A 21,469-nucleotide genomic window follows, 5' to 3' on the forward strand; every position below is an offset into this window, starting at 1 on the left:
TCTGGTGGAACTGCAACCAAAATTCGGTACAATGGGACTTAATACGGAGTGGCCAGGCTCTCCGTAGACGGGCTCTGGGTTTTTCCGAAGCCATGAACGCTAGGTCGTGAACGCTAGGTCATGAACGCTAACGCTAGGTGAATGCACCGCCCTATCGGATGGTCTGAGAGACCCCTCCTATTGGCCACGCAACCTGTCGTGTTCTTACGTCCCACAGCATCGCCTCATCAGCCTCTCGCCGATCCGATGGCTATGTGATGGTTGAGAGTATATATCTAGCTTTTGGGCGGATACTCAAAGAAACAAACAAGGTGGACAAACTAGAGAGGTCCCCGTCTACTACTCTCTGGATCGGCTGTCTCTCTGCATCTCACGGCGATATAAAAACAAGCTGGTGGTAAAAATGGTAAGCGGGCTGCTCTTCTCACATTCTAACTGTCCCAGGATTTAAAAGGTAGCCTACATGTCTGAATCACACAGAATGTATCTGTATTAGTGCTCTCGAGTGTGAACATTCTACTGGCAATAAAAATAGCCATTCCGTAATTACATTTGTGGAGTGCTCAGAGCCTTCTTTGATTCCCGTCATATGCTCTAGTTTCCCGTACACACCAGATACGATACGAAATAACAGTGCGAAAATGCGAAAATTTCGCACTCAAAGTGTACACACCAAGTCCGATGCGATTATTTTAATATTTTGCATTCTATTTCGCACTCACATCACGCAGGTTCACACAGCGACTTTCAGTAAGCAGGGAGAACTCATAAAATCATCAAGATTTGAAACAGATTATAGCCTTGATCATTCATGGAACCGTGCATTGGCTTGAGAGGTGCTGGGGAAATTAAAGCTTACGGCCATCCTTCCCATCCCTTGTCTATTATACTTGTGCTATTGTGATAATTGTGCAGTCGAACCACTGACGGAACACATAAGTTGTTTGGGCTCATTAGTGCACCCATACACCCACCCCACTACACAACACACACGCAACCAGATTCTAACGCTAGGCGGGAAGGGACATGATTAACGTTGGCAGTAGTTTAAGGAGGATATACGCTTTTATAGAGTTAAGCATTCTTCCTTGAGAAAAACTCCGAGTCCGGGTAAATAGACGGACACAGAGAGGTCAGCAGGGAATGACGAGCTGATTTTGGGCTGAGCTCAACGTTGCGCTCTGCCCCACATTGAGCCAGCCCCGATCTGCAAGCTGCAGCCAGGGGTGCCCGCATATTGGACTCATTCATTATTTTTGGTTGAGTGTAAAATGGGACGGTGGTAAGAAGTGGGGAAAGCTGTCTGTAAGGAGTTCGCACTACGTAAGAAGTTCGTCAGGAGTACTCTTGAACACCTGAGAGAGTCTACTGTAATGTATAAACTCTTTGTAACTTTGGCATATAGGCCTATTAAGGAGACTAGTCATCGTGAGCAGTAGGATCACCCAATCTATCAGGTTTTTTTCTGCTCGTCGTTCTATTGTGACATCAATGGAACCCTGCAAAATCATTATTTGATTGGTCAACAGCTCTTTTTTGCATGCGAAATTTCGCATAAAATGAGACCGTTGCGAAAATGTTTTTAATCACAACGAATTTCGTCCTCGGTGTGTAGCCTACAGAGGCCCGTAAACACCGAGTCCGATTTTTCGGACGAAATATTCGCACGAAATTACGCAGCCTATTAAACACATGCATTCGTATTAGTACACACCGAGGACGAAATTCGTTGCGATTAAATTTTTTTTCGCAAAGGTCTCATTTCATGCGAAATTTCTGTACTTAAAAGGCATTACAGTATAACTAATAATAGTGTAGTAGTGTATTTTGAATACACTCTTATCATCCTCATTTCTATTCATTTGGCATGCTTCTGTAATATTTTAAATTAACTTCAAATGTACTTCCTGACTACAATAAGTGCCTTGAAAGTTTGCAGTTATGTTAATAAAAGTATAGTTTTAAGATACTTTAAGCATTAGGCTATAAAGGCATGCAATTTAAGTATAATATTAGTGTGATTTAAAATTGTACTATTAGTACTCTCCTACCTATTCTGTTACATGACAAATTACACTTTGATTATGACAAAAACATTTTATTGACATGAATGAAAACAAAACATAATATTCATCCATAGCAAAGGTAAAACATTTTTCTGAAAGTTATGGATCTCTTGAGCATATCTTTTCAAGTTGGATGTGGTAACGCGATAAAACATGCATCTGGGCGTATTATATTATTTCACATGCATAGATTTTTCGAGTGGCTGTTTGGAGCGCTGGTCAGATTCCTCCTCGCTCGCAGCATTTTCTTCCATGCTTGGGGAGCAGTTTCCTCTGAGTGCGCACGCACGCACAGAGAGAATTTGCGCGCACGCATTTAATATATACGTGTGTGAAATAATATATAATATAATACACCCGAATGCATGTTTTATCGCGCAAGTGCTTTTTGCCACTATTGTGTCGCGATACTCTACAGCCTCATTGGTAGACCATCAATTCAAAATGCAGATTTCATGAAAAACAAAAGTTGTTTACCCTCCTAGGTGAGATAATTTGCCCTCTAAGCTTGAAATTGTTTACTGGACACCCAGCCTACAAGCCAACAACTTAACAGTCTAACATGGCTAAATTTGTAATGCATGATCATTTATTGCTTATTTGTTTGCAATATCTTCTGGCCCAAAAAAGAAAACCATGGTGGTTACGGATCATGGCTGAGGAGGAAAGGTACAGCTGGTAGAGTTGTGCAGTGAGTGAACTTCCCTCCCAACACTGAAATGTGGTGGCAAAAGCTGTGGTAGCTAGCTTCCTTACTAGCACACCATCTTCCAGTCCAAGATGCATAAAGTTTTCGGTGGCAACCCGGGGCTGGACAGCAGTCAAATGCATTGACCTTGGTATTAGAGAATTTGTCTCTGTTGTCCGTGAACAGAAAGATGATGGACAACATTTTACAAGATAAACAATATTTTAGACAGAAATCCGTTGGCAATGATGAGATTAATACAGATTATCTGTATCTATTTGACATTTACTTTTTATGGGTCAAATTTGTATTGACACCATCTGTTTGCCATCCTGGTATGGGTAGACCTGGCCAGGTAGTCTTTCCTTAAAGCGTTGTGCACCTTGGCACCGATATGAGTGCAACCACCCTGTTTTCTGCATTTGATTACCTTAGATTCCTTTGTTTCCAATACAACCCTATTATCGTTTTCGGGTCAAATGGCATTTTCAATGGGGAGTCATAAGGGCACTAGCCTACTATTTTGATGCATGAGGCTGACATATCAGGCCTAAAGGCTACACACATTAGTATTTTATTAAAGGTGAGATGACTATGAAACTATACAAACAATGTATTAGGCCTACCAAAAAAATATACTTTCCATAAGTACACTATATTACAACTCTAAGTATTAGCAATTTAATACACTTAAACTAAATAAACTTCTTTACCATTTAAAATACACTAACAACAAAGTACACTTTTAAAAGTACATTACAAAAACGCTTTGAATATTGCACAATAAGTATATTTAATTTTAGTACACTGAAGTTGAACTTAATAACATCTACTTTGAAGTATACTTTCTAAAAGTACACATTAAACATATTTTACATAAAGTACAAAAAGTGTAAGCATACTTGCTTTATACTTCATATACTTTAATCATATTTCTAACACACTAAAGTATACTACTTTTTTACCTGGGTTAGGCTACCACTATCGTAATTTTGCCTCACATTTACTGGTGCGTTAACTTTGCTTTATGCTTCATAAGTGAAGTAGCCCAATGTGAAACTCTGAAAAACTTTCTGTGGATCTTATAAAGGTAAGCTCATAACTGGTAGGCAATCATTATTAGCTTTTGCTGTGTGTTGGATCATCGTCATACAAGCTGATACATTTTTACCACTTGTTGCAGCAGTGCATTTTGACGTAGCCTGCGTGTGAAATGGTTTCGTGAGATGTACATGATATAGGCTATGGCCGTTTTATAGCGTGTTGGCGTATAGCATTTTGGCATGTAACATTTTAAATGAGGCCTTGCCTACCCTACAACTTGTTAGGCTACACCAGTCCGCCCAAATGGCATACCTCGAGTCCAATATGCGGGCACCCCTGGCTGCAGCTTGCAGATCGGGGCTGGGCTCAATGTGGGGCAGAGCGCAACGTTGAGCTCAGCCCAAAATCAGCTCGTCATTCCCTGCTGACCTCTCTGTGTCCGTCTATTTACCCGGACTCAGAGTTCAAATGTTTCTCAAGGAAGAATGCTTAACTCTATAAAAGCGTATATCCTCCTTAAACTACTGCCAATGTTAATCATGTCCCTTCCCGCCTAGCGTTAGAATCTGGTTGCGTGTGTGTTGTGTAGTGGGATGGGTGTATGGGTGCACTAATGAGCCCAAACAACTTATGTGTTCCGTCAGTGGTTCGACTGCACAATTATCACAATACCACAAGTATAATAGACAAGGGATGGGAAGGATGTCCGTAAGCTTTAATTTCCCCAGCACCTCTCAAGCCAATGCACGGTTCCATGAATGATCAAGGCTATAATCTGTTTCAAATCTTGATGATTTTATGAGTTCTCCCTGCTTACTGAAAGTCGCTGTGTGAACCTGCGTGACGTGAGTGTGCGAAATAGAATGCGAAATATTAAAATAATCGCATCGGACTTGTGTACACTTTGAGTGCGAAAATTTCGCACACAAATTTTTCGCATTTTCGCACTGTTATTTCGTATCGTATCTGGTGTGTACGGGCCTTGACATTGTTAGCGTTCTCCCACGCAGGGCATGCTGGGATACGGGAGCGAACATTTGGGGGTTTATGTCTGTATTTCTCCTAAGTTATGAGTGTAATGTTAGCGTCTTTATTGTAACATGTTTCCCTTTGTTCTCCCTCGTGTATGATCCATTTTTTTTGTGTGGGGGGTTGAGTCCTCCCCTGTATGTGTAGTGTGTGTGTGTACTTGACCTGCCCCGTGTGTATTGTGTTCTGTGTCTGTGTCCCTGCTCTCGTTCTCAGCTAATAAACCTTTTGATTGGACAACTGTGTGTGTTGCTATCAAATCGTTACATTGGTGTCAGAAGCGACTTTCGAACATGGCATCCGCTCAGCGAGAGAAGCTGGGAGCGGGAGACCTCACAACTGGGTGGAGGCCCACGCAAGAGGATCCAGAGAGAGCCCTTGTGAGGGCTGCTAAAAAGCTCGGGGCCTTCTATCGCTACTGCCGACGGAGGAGAGGTGCTGTCGTCTGGACCTGCCTGCTGCCATGGGAGGAGATCTTGCCGGAAGAGGGGCCTAAAGAAGCGTTCACGGAGAAGACGACGCCGGCAGTGACTCCGCGCCGGGCGGTTCGAGGCTGGAGCTGGCGGTGGCCGCGACGCGTGAGCAGAGCCGAGGGAGAGCGACGAGGAAGAGGTTCCTGGACGACGGACGGTTGGCAGAGGCTCTCGGGGCAGTGAACTCACGACGGTGGGGCAGCTTCGACGGAAAGGCCCTCTGAACTTTAAAACGTTTGGGTGCGTGTGAGAGGCACCGTGCTGTGTGGGCGCCCGTTCTAGTTGGCCTGTTGGCCGGCGCCTTTAAAAAAAAAAAAAAAAAAAATGTGTTGTGTGGAGTTCGATAGCATGGCCATCTCGGGGGTCGTGCTTTCGCTGAGGCCGCGAGGGAGTGGAACGGGCCGGGAGCAGAGCAGGTCGGCTCTGCGAGGAGGGACGCCGAAAACGGTAGCTGCAGCGGGAGAGCTCAGCGTGGTCCGGTTGCTGTGGAGTCGGTGCCTCAGAGGAGGAGTGCCGCGGTGACGCCGCGGAAAGTGCAGCCTGAGGGCGGCTGCTGAGAGGGAGCTGGTGACGAGCGGGGACGGCCACGTGACTGCTAGCACGCCCGCACTAGATTGCTAGCACCGTGGCTCCCTGTTGAGTGAGCTCCTGCGGCGTGCACCCCACGTGAGTTGGCGGTACTGTCGCACTGGACTGAGTGGCGGGCGACGCGCGCCGACGTTAGCATGTGGCTACCTCGTGGTCATTGCCGAGGACGGCAATGGCTTGTTGGGGGAGCTATGTAACGTCGGCGCACAAGACATTGTTAGCGTTCTCCCACGCAGGGCATGCTGGGATACGGGAGCGAACATTTGGGGGTTTATGTCTGTATTTCTCCTAAGTTATGAGTGTAATGTTAGCGTCTTTATTGTAACATGTTTCCCTTTTAGTTCTCCCTCGTGTGTGATCCTTTTTGTGTGGGGGGCTGCGTCCTCCCCTGTATGTGTAGCGTGTGTGTGTACTTGACCTGCCCCGTGTGTATTGTGTTCTGTGTCTGTGTCCCTGCTCTCGTTCTCAGCTAATAAACCTTTTGATTGGACAACTGTGTGTGTCGCTATCAAATCGTTACAATACGAATGCATGTGTTTAATAGGCTGCGTAATTTTGTGCGAATATTTCGTCCGAAAAATTGAACTCGGTGTGTACGGGCCTAAAAGTAGGCTATTAGGTTGCCATGGGATAGAGTGAGACTATTCAGGAAAGCTTCTTTCACGCTGTCATTTTCACTATTTTGTAGTGACTCAGATCCATGTTATGGCAACTGCATGGTGATCTTTATAATATGGTTTAATTCAATTTACAGACATATTATACGTTTGCGATGCAAGAGTTCTGAAGTGTCTGTTTTGCAGACATCTTCCACGCTGCTGTGGAGGATATGATGGATCATTTTACACTAAACAACACCAGTGTTGGCAGGAGAAGCTCATCAATGTCAATGTCTTCAATGTCTTATCATTTGGTTGTAAAAAAATCAGCCCCACAATAGCAGTCTGACTTGACTTTTTACTAAGCGCTGAAGGAAAAAAGCAACCTCTTCAAGCTCTTCCAAAATAAGTCATAGGTCTACTGAGAATTCAAGAATCCCACCCTTTCTTCATTTAGACACTGTCAGAGTGCCTGCTAATAACACTGGGGATTGTGTGGAGTGCAGAGTAGAGTGCAGAAATCTGATGCCCAAGGGTAACAACCCCAGGGGCCTTACCTCCCCCACACACACACACACACACACACACACACACAGAGGGAGAACATGGGACTGAAATTTCAGCATCACGCCTTGGTCTCTGCTCCGGTGTCAGGTCACCCTCCGGACTGTTGACACTGTACACCACCACGGGCCCGATCGGATCGATGGTCACTGAAGTTCTTGGAAGTGAGGCACAGAGAGTCTCGAAAAAGGCCGACCTCAGCGAAAACGTCTTTTACCCCTCCCGAGTCCCGCCCGCGAAGGGAGGATAGGAAATTTGTGTTTTTTCTTCTTCTTCATGTGGCATCACTGGATATGGTTAATCCTCCACACATCCAGAGGTTGGCCTGATTGTTGTACTTGGGGGCTGGGGGGGGGGATCATGCCATGTCCGGTAGATAGTAACAAATATTGAAATAGGCCAGAACTGCTCCAAGATATGAAGTGTCCCATCCAGATATTGGTCATTTATCCCAACACAATTGTATCTCTACATGAAGCATCAGAATCTAGATATCTAGCGGATATGAGTCGGATCATTTGCTCTGTGGGTCGTAACCTGATGACATTGGTCACCATGGATTGGGCCGTGGATCAATATTGAACTGAAGGTCAGTGAAGCGTAGTGCTCAGCCCCTACAGCCATTGTATACATATATACAACAACACGCCATGCAGTATGTCAATGATGCCCTCCTCCGAAGCGGAACTCAAACTGAAATGCAGCTCTTGAAAAAAACCCGTACCAGCTTGAAAAGGGAGGCCTTTCTGATCAGGGTGACCCATCTGCACTAGACATAACTAAGTGGCGTATAACATAGTCCGTGTATACTTGTGCATGGTGGTGGTAGTACAGTACATCATGCCATACAGAACATGAGAGCCAAGATGGCTGGGTGTTTCCATGGAATTGAACTCATACCCTTCACCAGCACCTAAGTCTCACATGCTGTGTGTGTGTGTGTATGTGTGTGTGTTTCATCTGCATATTCACACTCTATTCAAATGTCCTGTTTTTTTTTCTTTCTTGTGTTTTTCAGAGTTACTTCAGCACGCTAGACAGACGGCTAAATTCAGCCGTGGACCGCCTGTTTGGAGAGAGAGGTAAGTCCCACAGCTGTGGCACGACTCTCATTACGGTGTCACACCTGACCTGACTATGTCACAAGATAAAGGAGTTAGTAAAGAATTGGTTGTGAAAAGCACTGATTGAACAATGGGCCATCTAAGCATCTTAGTTGTAGCTCATCTCTCAGTACAATCAAAACCAGGTCAGAGACTTTATTCCCCTTTACCTAATATAAATAATACAAATCTGTCCTCCACCACGTCAACTTTAGACAGACATGGAGAAGCCTCCGGGGGAACCTGAAAATGTGAAACAAGAAAAAGAATGTTGCAATAATGGCATGAAACATTGATTCCTATACGATGAATTAGCTTTAAATTTCTTTCAGTTTTACTTTCATACTATACTGGTACTTGGGTTAGGAACAGACCACTTTAACTTCAATCTGATTCACACACACAGTCTGGTAACTCAGGTGAAAAAGGCAGTCGGGAGACTGGAGAGCCTGAGTGACTGTGACCAGCCTCACCAGAGTCAAAGGCTGAATAAACGTCTGTCATACTCAGCTGGACGCAGGGTCCATTTTGATGCTGAGAGAAACTCTTGGATCAGCCACAGACTTCACTGCCATTCTCTACTCTGACCTCGGAAAGCCTTTTGCTGTCTAAGAGCTGTCTTGCCAAAACTTTCCTCTCTCACAGTGCACCCACAAGAATATCAATGCACTACCACTGTGGCCTGAAACCGCAGGACATCAGTCTCCCCCAGCTCAGGCCTCCAAATGCCTCTAAAACAGGAGTCTCAAACTCAAATTCCCTACGGCCACCAAATGCCTCTAAAACAGGGTTCTCAAACTCAAATTTCCTACGGCCACCAAATGACTCTAAAACAGGGTTCTCAAACTCAAAGCCTATGGGCCACTTTCCAGGTGGTCTTTACATAGTCCCTTTCAACTGCATAAGCAAGCATGTGTGTTCCTAAGGCATTTCCGGTGGCACAGAAAACAACATCTAGCTAATGGTAACTTAGGGACAACACCACCACTTCACCATCTTTTCCTGCTCGTGGTTCTACTGAAAGACCTGTCTCTGAAGTTACTGTATGCTGCTTTTCTCTCCTCATAGGCTACTGATCAAGTCAAGTCAAGTCGGCTTTATTGTCAATTTCTTTACATGCACTGGTCATACAAAGAATTGAAATTTAGTTTCTTACTTTCCCATGCAGACATAGACATACTTTAAATACAGACATAGACATACTTTAGACATAGACATAGCCATAGACAATAAAAAAAAAAATATATACAGACATACCACATACAGACATTAAAGTGCGAGACTGAAATATAGAACATATATCAAAATATAGAAATATAGAACATATATAAAAAAAAATAGAGGTTGTGTTGTATCATTTACATGTTTGGTGGTAATGGCACTTTATTTATTATGACCGCCGCGCAGCGAAGCGGCGGTCATATAGGTTTAGTCAGATTTTTTTTTCTTTTTTTTTTTTTCGCATGTCCAAATGTTCGTCAAGAATTCCCGGGACACTGAAAGACCGGGGTAGACGAAACTTGGTGGGCAGGTAACCCCATATGGATAGCATGGAACCATCGTTTTTCGTTTTGATCTGTAGCCCCCTCTGATCTGTTTTCATCACAATATCTCTGGCTGACATGGTCAAAACTGCACGAAATTGAAAGTGTAGGATCATTATGACACCCTCCGAATGCATGCCAAGTTTTGTGAACTTTCGTTCATGGGGGTCTTACAATAAAATAATTTATGTGTACATTTAGTGACCGTACACCAACAAGGATTCCTGGGACGCTGAAAGACCGGGGTACACGAAACTTGGTGGGCATGTAACCCCATCGTTTTTTGTTTTGATCTGTAGCCCCTCCGCTGTACTGGACCCCCCGAAAGGAGGGTAGGGCAGACACAGTTTTCTGTGAATATCTTGAGAACCGTAGGGCCTAGGATGACCAATTTTTTCCGTATGTTTGCCTCCAGGGGTCATGTTAACCCATTCCATGTGCACACATGTGCATGAACAGATACACACGCACACACATACATTCACAGTAATCATACGTATGACACATACTCACACAGTAGACATATGTGCGCATGCATGCACATTCACAAACACACATACAGTATGCAGGCAAACACACACCCACACACATAAACATAAACATGTACACGCACACATGCACACAATTCAAGAATTTCTCAGAATTATGAACAGGCAAGATGGGGGTCGGGTTGTATAAAATGAATTTTACATGTGAAATATATGAACTAATCATGTTTTGGTACTTGTTGTCTAGCAGATACCAGTGAGAATTGAGTGTGGATAATGCAATTTAGTGAGACAGTTAGACTCATAGGCCTTTCAGCGTGATTTATTTTTGTGGAAAAAATGTGCTGGACTGGGCGGCGGTCATATTTTGTACCGCTCTGCGGTACATCTAGTTTATTTATTTATTTTTCTTGCGCAAAAGAGAGGTTGTTGCCTCATTATTGAATGAAGGAAGGATGAGTCACATTGTCTACTTTTCTTGAAACTGGCTATGCTTCTGGTCAACACTTCCTTTTTGCGTAATCGTGCACCTGAGCCCACAGAAGTATAACGCTGACACCTGACCATTACTATGTGTCTGTAAGTACCAAACACTTTTGTTTCAGATCCCAGAGTGCGAGGATGGCTCCTACTGGACTCCTATCTGCCCACAGTCCTGTTCACGCTCCTCTATCTGCTCATAGTGCTGCTAGGCCCCCTCTACATGAGGCACAGACCAGCCTACTCCCTCAAAAGGGTCTTAGTGGCCTACAACTTCTCAGTCACAATGTTGTCCTTCTACATGTTAGTTGAGGTAAGCCTGTTGAAGCTTTGTGCTCTGTGTATGTGTCTCTCTATGTGTATGTGTGTGTGTGTGTGTGTGTGTGTGTGTGTGTGTGTGTGTGTGTGCATTGGATAATATATAGGCTACGTGGACTGTGAAATAAAAAAAAGCAAGAGATTGCTTCATACAATTGTCATGCCATACAAACAGATCTGAATGTGATGGTGGGGTCAAGGACAATCTGATGAGGCTATTTGCCTTATGCCTTGTGTGTGTGTGTGTGTGTGTGTGTGTGTGTATCTCTTCTCCATGCAATTTCACACTGTAGGGAAGGCTTGTGTGTTTGCCTGTTTGTAGTGAGACTAGTTCATTGGAGTGTTCGTGAACACTGCATGTGCCTACTGTATCTTCTTGTCTTTATCATGACACCATTGCCACTGCACCTGGCAAAGTAATGGCTAGTATGTACAGTAGGCTGCATGGACTGTGAAACCAAAACACAAGAGATACTGTAGATTGCTTCATAGACTGCCATGCCATAAAAACAGAACTGAATGTTATGGTAGGGTCAAGGACAATGTAACCACTGACCAGGTTACTTACCTTGAAAGAATGTGTGTGTTATGTGTGCGTGTGTGCGTGTGTGTGTGTAATCTCTTCTCTGAGTAATAGGCTTGAGTGTTTGAGACTAGTTCATTTGCGGGTCATCCCCAGCAGTGTAAAAGGTGTAAGAGAGAGAACACTGCTTGTACCTATCGTGTCTTTATTATGACACCATTGCCACTGCACCTGGCCAAACTGCCATAAGTAGAGGCACGTCAGCAAAAGAAGTAAAAAGAAAAAAAAAAACACATGAATAAAATATCTCAGAAGAAAACACAGGCGCTCTAGAGGGCTGTTAAAGCGTGTTTAATCGAAGCGGTCATATAATGATTGTCAAAGTTTTTTTTTTCCTTTTTTTTCCCCCCGTCATCTACTTCCTGAATTTTTGGTCAACGATACCCGGGACACCGAAACACCGGTGCACATGAAATTTGGTGGGTATGTAGCCCAACTAGACTTTTACGGAAAAATTTTGTTTCGTCCCCGGGGGCCACTCCCCCCCCGTGCTGGGCCCCCCGAACTGCAAAAAAAGCAGTTTTTCCTAAATAACTACCTGAACCGTGGCACTGAGGATGAAGAATTTTTTATGGTATGTTGGTCTCAAGGGCCCACATCAATCTGGCCCATAATCACTCATTTGTGATTGCACCCCCCCGGTAAAAAATGAAAATGCAATATCATTCTGCTTTAATCGCCCCTATCTTCAGTTAAGATGTTCAGAACTGCACCAAAATGTATGTGTATGATTGACCTGGCATTCTCTGGGGGTATGCCAAGTTTCGTAGAATTTCATCCATGGGGGGGTCTAAAAAATGTATGTTATGTGTACATTTAGTGACTGTACACTCATTGACCTGTAGATGGCGGTGCACACATATACACATGCACACACACACAGGTACGCACATACTATTGGTATTAGAACGGCCGATACATAATTACAAATTCAGTAGGATTAAAAGAAAGCCAAATATTCATCATCATCATCATGGCTGGATTTCCAGTATTGGCGATAAGTAGTCGTTTGTCCACTAGATGGCGCATCGTTGCAGTGAGACGTAATTTTGTTGGAAGTTAAAAGTGGGTTGGAAAAACAATGGGCGCTTCCTACAAGGACTGTAGTTTATCGCAGAGAACGTCTAATAAGGATAGGACGATGTTCACATGAAATGTAATTCCCATTTCTTCTAAATAAATCTGAGAATGTTTATCGGACATGCTTGGTTTTTACTGCAGGTACGTTAATCTTATAATATCAATAAGGACCTAGGTACAATAATGTTACCGTTAGCGTTGGTTAAGTGATGGAGGCCAATTTGATTGCATTTGTAGAAAACTATAAATGCGGTTATACCAAGCAAATTGATAGCAGCACTGTAATTGTATCTTTCGACTGTCATTTGTTGCAAGTGCTACAAAAATCATTCTGTGCAATAGAAGATTTACCAACGTTACACCGGTCTGATACAGTTTTGCCTATACATGCGTGAGACTGAGACGCCTGTTTATTTGTTTTAAGTGCGTGCAGGGTGTGAGAGGGGAATCGATGTGCTTTGATTTCAGCTTGGTAGTTGTAGTCTGTGAGATTAAAAAGCACGTGTGTGTGAAGTATCCAAACAATGACACCTTCATTTCATTATGGCTGCTTTAGCAACACACCTTAAGCTACTGTGTAGTGGGTCCCATTTAGAAGTGGCTACTTCATTCACGCTTTCCTTGACTCATGGAGCTGCGTGAATTTTATTAGGCCTACAACTTTTCGCACGATATGGCAGTTTAAGTCCGCTTGATACTGTAAGGCATAAGCCATTGGTTTCCAAATGAGATTTTATTTGTGTCGCCAGCATAGCCTATTGACAATTTATGTTGTAAATAGGCCTACCTTATAGGCCTACCTGTAGCTTAGGGAAGCTAACAGCTTTCTATTAGGATCTAGTTTGTTAGTTACAGTTTTGTCATAACTCCCTGATGCATTTTTGCATTTAGAATAACCAGAGCGTGGATATCTCAATCGGAAAATTAAACAATATCGGGCGCCTATGGACTAGGCTGGGTGAACCCAGCCTGATCTGCCCGCTATTTATTTTTTGATTTCTTAAAAGATTGAGCTTGGTCTGGTGAAAGCCAGACAAGCCATGGACCTCAGTTACACAATGCAAGGGAACATGAATCAGCCTATATTTGCACGAACAACAACGGACAACAGCTCTTCAACTTTGGCCCGTTAAAATGTGTATGAACAGTCTAGCGACGCATTTCATCAAGGCCCATTTGGACATGTCAGTTATTTGCACCACGGGTTAGATGTAAAACAGCATTTCGTTTCAGACTACTGTTACTTAATTTGTGCATTGACAATAGTATCACATGAACTAAAGATGACTAAAATCTTATGCAGAAGAAGAAACATTCACAAAAAATCCATCTATCCAAAAATGACCTTTGTTTTTGTTTATTAATAAATAAATAAATAAATAAATACATACATACATACATACATACATAAATAAATAAATAAATAAATAAATAAATAAATAACATTATGCTGGTAAGTGACCTTTCATCAATCCAGTTGCAATGGATGAACTGTGATGAACTGCCCTACTTGTGATTGTTTAGAAAGGTTTTATAATAATGCTACAACTTCTTTGGCTATTCTACAATCTATTCACCTTTTCAGCGCCAGTAGGCTACTTTCTGTGCAGCCGCACACACACACACACACACACAGGCATGCCAAACAAGCATACACAAAAGTTTCAAGAGTGGGGGATGGAGTAAAAGATGGAGACAAATTGATTAGTGGGATTTATTTTCGCGGAAAGCATGTACAGGACTGAGCGGCGGTAATATTTTGTACCGCTATGCGATACATCTAGTATTTTATTAACTTTTCAGAGTTCTTGCGGGTTGAATGAAGGCGTACTAGAGCTTAGTAGTGATGTGTGTGTGTGTGTGTGTGTGTGTGTGTGCTTGGACACTGCAGTCTACCACAAAGAGAAAGATAGAGAAGTTGAAGCGTGACAGTCAGATACAGTAGAACTCTCTCTGTCTCACACTAGATGGAGAAAGAAACTTGTAGAGAGTGGTAGAGAGTCACTATGAGCTTCCACTCCCTTACCCTCATACTATTCCACTCCCTTACCCTCTTTATTCCCCATCTGCTTCTCCCTGGGTGTCTGTGTCAGTGTTCATCTCTCTCTCTGTCCATCTGTCCATATCACTCCATCTTATCTTCTTCTCTCCCTCTTTCTCACTCCCCCGTGTGTCACTCCGTCGGTTCCCTCGGCAACTCTCACTTACCCTCTCTCCTCCTTTCCTGTCACACTTTTTGTCAGGAGCGAACTGGCCGCATAAAGCAGCCCGGCCTGGGACATTCCTGTCAAGTGGCCCCCAATTGATAAGCCAATTTTGACTTGGACATCCTGAAACAATCATGAGTTGAACTACATGAGCTCTTCCCTGCATGTCACAGATGTACGTTTATATGGCCTTGCTTCACTGATATGTAAGGGATAATGTATAGAACGCCGGTCATTACTGGGAAAATAAGTCCCGACAGGGCGAACCGGACCCCGACGCGCAGCGGAGGGGTCTTGTTCCGCCCTGAAGGGACTTATTTTCCCAGTAATGACCGGCGTTCTATACATTATCCCTTACATATCAGTTCTATAATGACCGGCGTTCTATACATTATCCCGCTTATTATACGGCTACTTGCCAAAACGAAATAATAAACTCCCCACGATATGACTTTAGCCTACATAACCTAGCCTATTTGTTACCGTTCATCGTGGCATTTGCTGAGAAACAAATAGTTTGCAACAACACACGCTGCTGAACTTGAATCAAACATTCTTTAGAACACAGCTGATCAACCGTCTGCTTTCACGTTTGAATGAAGTTCCAGTCCTTGCGTAGTGATATGAAAGACGTATCGTAAGCACAAAACCCATTGCCATTGACAGCGGTAATTATATGTTTGCAGCGGTAATTACATGATATATCTTACCGCTAGAACTTTGGGAAATCCCATTCAAGTCAATGGAGCGTTCTACTAGCATTGTGAAGAGCCGTATAATAAAGGTATATATAGTGCATCGTAGTGAGTTATAGCATAGAATAGCCAAAAGACTAAAATCGGTCATCTTTCCTTTCCTCTAATGTTTTTGCATGATTGAGTTAGTTAGCTGCATCTCCCATGTGCTAGACTGCTTGTGTAATTCACTCTACCACCATCCAGTCTAGCATTAAGTAAATTATACCACATCATCAGCAGTGAAGTATTACTGTTATGTAATGGAGATTGTGTTAAACCCTCACACAACTATAAAGGATGTAATTCAATCGTAGGGATTCGGCACTGCCAAGGAGAGATCCTAATGGCAATGGCCCATGTCTTTTCCATATTACACAGGGTCGGCCAGACATGCAGGAGCATGGAGTGTTAGTTGGGCAGACGTGTCGCGAGGGCCTCGGGTGTTCCACTAGGTGGAAAAAGGGGACAGTCACGTAGGTTCAGTCCCTCTTCATGAGAGATTATGTCATTCAACCCTCACCCCACTCAGCACTCAATCCAATTAGACCCACCTGATCTGATGATGATTGCTGCGCATTTCTCTCTCTCTCTCTCTCTCTCTCTCTCTCTCTCTGTGTGTGTGTGTGTGTGTGTGTGTGTGTGTGTGTGTGTGTGTGTGTGTGTGTGTGTGTGTGTGTGTGAGAGAGAGAGAGAGAGTGAGTATGGGAGAGTTAAGAGTCAAACACACAGTGGGTGTATCTGTGTGTGACAGACAGACAGAGAGAAATGTGTGTGTGTGTGTGTGTGTGTGTGTGTGTGAGGAAGAGAGATAGAGAGATGAAACAAGATGAGATGAGGAACAGGATATTTGCAGAGTCGTAGATAGATATGTAGATGCCTGCCATAGAGGAGAGTCAATCCATCAGTAAAACACTTGTACACCCATACACACACACACACACACACACACACACACATGCACACATGCATGGACGCACACACACACACACACATGCATGCACACACACACACACACACACTCTCTATATATATATATATATATGTAATCTTCATTCTTATCCTTGGGTATTTATCATTTGTTTTTTTATATTTTATAGTATTTTAATTTATGTTTAGGCTTTGTTTGACCTCTTTAAACTTTATGAAATATCAAATACCCTAATTTTAAGTGTATCAAAATAAAATTCAAAATAAAGTAGCCACGCCATGAATCAAAATATAATACTGTATTTTTTTGTATTTTGAAAGGAAGCATGAAATCACTTTGCAAACCTTCCACAATCTTTCTATTTAATCTATTCCTTTATCAGTACATTAAGTGGACAGTGTTTGAGAGCAACAGCTTTTCTCTGCTTACGAGTCATGCCATGAACTAACTTACAAACGTTAACAGATCAACTATTCTGACCTGCCTGCTACATTTCATAGCCTAAATACTGTATCAGAGAAGCACTAAAAAAGTCACAACTAAACTTGTCAAGTGGAACAAAGTGGAGACAAGTCTCTGATATTTTCGATGCATGCCCAGATTGCTTGATATTAAACTGATAAACTGTTTACCATGTTGTAAGTCGCTTTGGCTAAAAATGCGTCTGCCAAAATGTAATGTAATGATATTACACTGTGTCGCTGTTGATCAGGAAGGATGACCCCTTTAGTTGTTTTTTAACTGGGTACCGTGTACGCACTAAATGGTGTTATTGATTGAAGAGTGAGCTATGCTGCAGGGCAACCACATAACCAGTTCCATGTGTTCTGATTGAATGATTAAAGTTCTCAAGAAACTCTCAAGATGGTGTGAAAGGTAGTGTATTGTGTGTGTGAGAAACCAACTCATCTGCCACTGGATCATCTTTCTAAATCTCATTTTCTGATCACCACAACTCTGGGTAAAATGACAGTCAGCACCAGTCAGAGGCTACATTCATTGTTTTGCATTTTTATGATGTCATCACATCACCAAACATATTTGGCATTATTTTTAAACAACAAAAATACACACCTAAAATATCATGACAAAATACAAAGCCATTTTCTTCAACCCAACCCAATACAATACAAATTACAAAATACTATTTTGCATTTGAAATACATATTTCAAATACATGTATTATAAATACTGTCCATCCATGTATATACATACACACATATATATTTGTACTTGTATGAATGTAGTAATGTTTCAATACAAATTAGATTTTTTTCTGTCATGCCAGTGGTCTTTGAATTGAAGAAAACTAAAGAGTATGAATAATGTGTAAGAGTCTGCCTGTGGCCTGTGTGTACAAGTGTGTGTGTGTGGTGTGTGTGTGTGAGTCAGCAACACTGAGAAAGACTGTGCGTAAGTGAAAAGGACACCTTCATTAGCGGCAGGGGATCAGGGAAGCCCATCGATTGACCTGTCTCCTGGTCCTCAGCTCATCTCATCGACCTGGGCGGCTGGCTATCGACTCCAGTGCCAGGGTCTGAGCGAAGTAGGAGATGCAGACGTCAGGGTGAGCTCCAGGGCAACACACCCTTCATCTTTCATCACCAGCTTTACACATGTCTTCACACACTGACCAACATGTTGACTGAGTACACTGACCGATTACCGGTATTTTTTAGTTTCCTTTGAAATTCTGTCATGTGCATTTCAATATTCATGTTTTTAACCCTTCAAAATGTAGGAGTGGAGTAGACAATGTTGTGCTTCTAGTTTCATTGGTCAGTTTTCATGTGATCTTCAACCTGAAATCAGTGTAGCAGAGGGAAGCTGACTGGCTTTCTTTGCTCCGTTGTTGAACTAGTTTCAGACACATCATGATATTGTAAACTGCTGAAAACTGACAACTGCTTGACAACTAAAGTCCATTGACCGTGCCTCGTCTCTAACAGGTGGCCAGAGTGCTTTGGTGGTACTACTTCTCGAAGCTCATCGAGTTTATGGACACCATCTTTTTCGTGCTGAGGAAGAAGAACAGTCAGATCACCTTCCTGCATGTGTACCACCATGCCTCCATGTTCAACATCTGGTGGTGTGTACTTAACTGGATCCCCTGTGGGCAGAGTAAGCAAGCATTTTACTGTAAAAGCAAACGGCTGTTGTCGATTAGATGCTCCACATATTTTGTGGTTGTATGACATTCACAGTTTGTATGTGACAAACATCTTTAACATTCTCACTTTAAGATACTTTCAATTTCAATGTTCATATCAAACAGGATTTAAACATTCATGTTTTGCACTGCACAACGCGAATGTCAACAAACACCTATGAATAAGTTAAACCAAAACTATAATGCTTCCACATGAACAGTATCAACACTTACTGTGTCTAATCTGTCTGAAGGTTTTTTTGGGCCAACCTTGAACAGTTTCATCCACGTGATGATGTACTCGTACTACGGCCTGTCCACTTTCCCCTCCATGCACAAATACCTGTGGTGGAAACGCTACCTGACGCAGGCCCAGCTGGTCAGTACACCATTTGGTCTCAGTCTTTACAGTTGCTCTGGCTTTGTTTTGTGAGATGTTGTAATCTTTTATTTCCATTGTTTGTCCCACCATTGTTTGTTGGGGCAGCCGTGGCCCACTGGTTAGCACTCTGGACTTGTAACTGGAGGGTTGCCGGTTCTAGCCCTGACCAGTGGGCCACGGCTGAAGTGCCCTTGAGCAAGGCACCTAACCCCTCACTGCTCCCCAAGCGCCGCCGTTGAAGCAGGCAGCTCACTGCGCCGGGATTAGTGTGTGCTTGACCTCACTGTCTGTTCACTGTGTGCTGTTTGTGTTTCACTAATTCACCGATTGGGTTAAATGCAGAGACCAAATTTCCCTCACGGGATCAAAAAAGTATATATACTTATACCAGTAGGTTATGTTCACCACTGTTCTTTTTATATGTTGTTTCATTTATCAATTCATTGTATGATTGTTTCATTGAACACATTGCTAATGCAGTTGTTTTCTTTTGATCACACTTCTAAGGCCACACTGAACGTGCTGTTTGTGTTTTGTTGTGTAGCTTGTGTTTAGTAATCTTGCCCATTTATATTCTGAGTCACTGAGTAAGCATGTGTCTGTCTGATTCCCATTTCAGATTCAGTTCTTCCTGACCATCAGTCACACGCTGAGTGCGGTCATCGTGCCATGTGGCTTCCCCACTGGCTGCTTACTCTTCCAGACGAGCTACATGTTCACTCTTGTTATTCTCTTCATCAACTTCTACATCCAGGTAAAGGATCATTTCAACCATTAGGCTAAAAAAAAACTTCATATTATAGAATATATCACATTGCAATTATGCCATAAGAGTGTAACATATGACATTCTGTAAATTCATACATTGTAAATATAATCCTGAAGATTTTAATATGTACAAAATACAACATGCTACACAGGTTTCTTCAATATGATGTGCAGTACCTTGCTAATGTCATTATAATGTCAAAAGAACATTGCAATAGAACATGATGAAATAAGCTGAAGGCATTTGTCATGGCTCTGAGGAGCTGTGAGGATTCCAGTTGCCTTGACCACAGCCACACGACACTCCTTTCACTTGCATTGCATAATACAATGGCCACAAGTGGTACGATGATATATTACAAAAGAGAACCATCCCAGCGCTAGCTGGTTTGCATGCTAAATTCAGTGGAAATCTAGACAACACAACGGCATTTCTAGCAATATGTCAAACAGTAGTTTCTTCATATTCTGTTGATATTTCTAGGTTATTTTTGAACATTTTAAACAAATCAAATCCACACAGTAGCATTAAGATGTTGGATTTGGCATATGACATTCATGAATTTGGCATATGACATTCATGAATGTGTTTTCCATAGACTCAAGAGCAGAAAACAGTGCCAAAAAGTGTGGCATAGGAAGCTTATGAGTCAGAGAGGGGGGCTACAATATATAGAAGAGAAAGCGCTGCAACACATTCATTATTAAACAGTGTTAAGTAAATGCATGTCAGAGCCCTGGCTGCAGAAACAGATGGTTATTAAAAAGACATAAGCTACAAGGGTGACTTAGTGGTTCATGTCCTGAGTCAGAATGTAGTGGCATGTAGTCTTGTAACCAGAAGGCCACTTACTCACTTAGCCAAATTGGTCAGGGGGAAGAGGAGAATGCCCTGTCCCTTATTCAGCCGTCCCGTGGGGTTAATTTTCAAATGAGCTGTTTTATTCCAGACATACAGGAAAAGGACACCCAGGGATGAGGGAAATCGGACTGATGCTGACGTCAGCTCTCATCATCTAAATGGCCATTTTGCCTACGTCAATGGGACCACGACAAAGCAAAAGGTCAAGTGACCTGCCTCGGGGGCAGATGATTGTATCAAACCTAAATATGCTGAGAAAGTAGAACAAAAGCAGGGATTATCATTTTTTGATTGTTTATTTTTGCCATTTTGATCTTGATTTCTTTCTTTCTTTTATAACTTTTAATTCTTTCAAGATTTTTATTAATTAAAGTGACTCATATTGATTGCATGGGAAGGTGCTTTCCCTTCCTTCAGGACAGAAGTTGGAGATAAATCCCATTGACATTGTGAGACATTTAATGGCAGAACATTACTACTATATCCACTGCTGTACATCTTGTTAGTGTAGACACGTAGTCATGGAGGAAGCAGAAATACTATTTTTTATGAATAAAGTGATACTACTGGTTACATACAAGGAATATTAGCCAAGCCATGTATTAACTCCTCATAGAACATGAAGTGAAGTATAACATTACAAAAATACACATTTTAGCTATCATTCAACTAAAGTTGCCTTAGACACACAACAAGATCCCTCCATCTGATTATGGCAGATGATTTTACAATGTTTTTTGAATGTCTTAGTTTTCAGCTGTGACAATATGAATATATCTTGTAACAAGA

At 42.5% G+C, this 21,469-nt stretch overlaps 2 protein-coding genes across 2 annotated transcripts in view; one reads left to right on the forward strand and one right to left on the reverse strand.

The window, feature by feature from the left end:
• The first annotated feature begins 255 nt into the window (after positions 1–255).
• elovl2 (ELOVL fatty acid elongase 2) lies at positions 256–21,365 on the forward strand. The gene is made up of 8 exons (XM_076291051.1): positions 256–406; positions 8,070–8,133; positions 10,792–10,979; positions 18,009–18,086; positions 18,469–18,640; positions 18,923–19,047; positions 19,670–19,804; positions 20,769–21,365. Exons 1-8 carry the CDS (start codon positions 404–406, stop codon positions 20,889–20,891), a joined length of 888 nt encoding a protein of 295 aa, XP_076147166.1. The 5' UTR covers positions 256–403; the 3' UTR covers positions 20,892–21,365.
• Positions 20,852–21,469, reverse strand: part of sycp2l (synaptonemal complex protein 2-like) — a 33,120-nt gene continuing 32,502 nt past the window's right edge. Inside the window, exon 34 of the transcript XR_012988100.1 lies at positions 20,852–20,931. The gene's annotated coding sequence lies outside the window, so the exon portion shown is untranslated. The remainder of the gene's footprint in view (positions 20,932–21,469) is intronic.

This window comes from Alosa pseudoharengus, unplaced genomic scaffold, assembly GCF_046254945.1.
Source record: "Alosa pseudoharengus isolate Yale_2024_CS ecotype anadromous, Long Island Sound unplaced genomic scaffold, YU_APseudo_1.1 YU_APseudo_1.1_scf_18, whole genome shotgun sequence".
Classification (NCBI taxonomy): Eukaryota; Metazoa; Chordata; class Actinopteri; order Clupeiformes; family Clupeidae; genus Alosa; species Alosa pseudoharengus.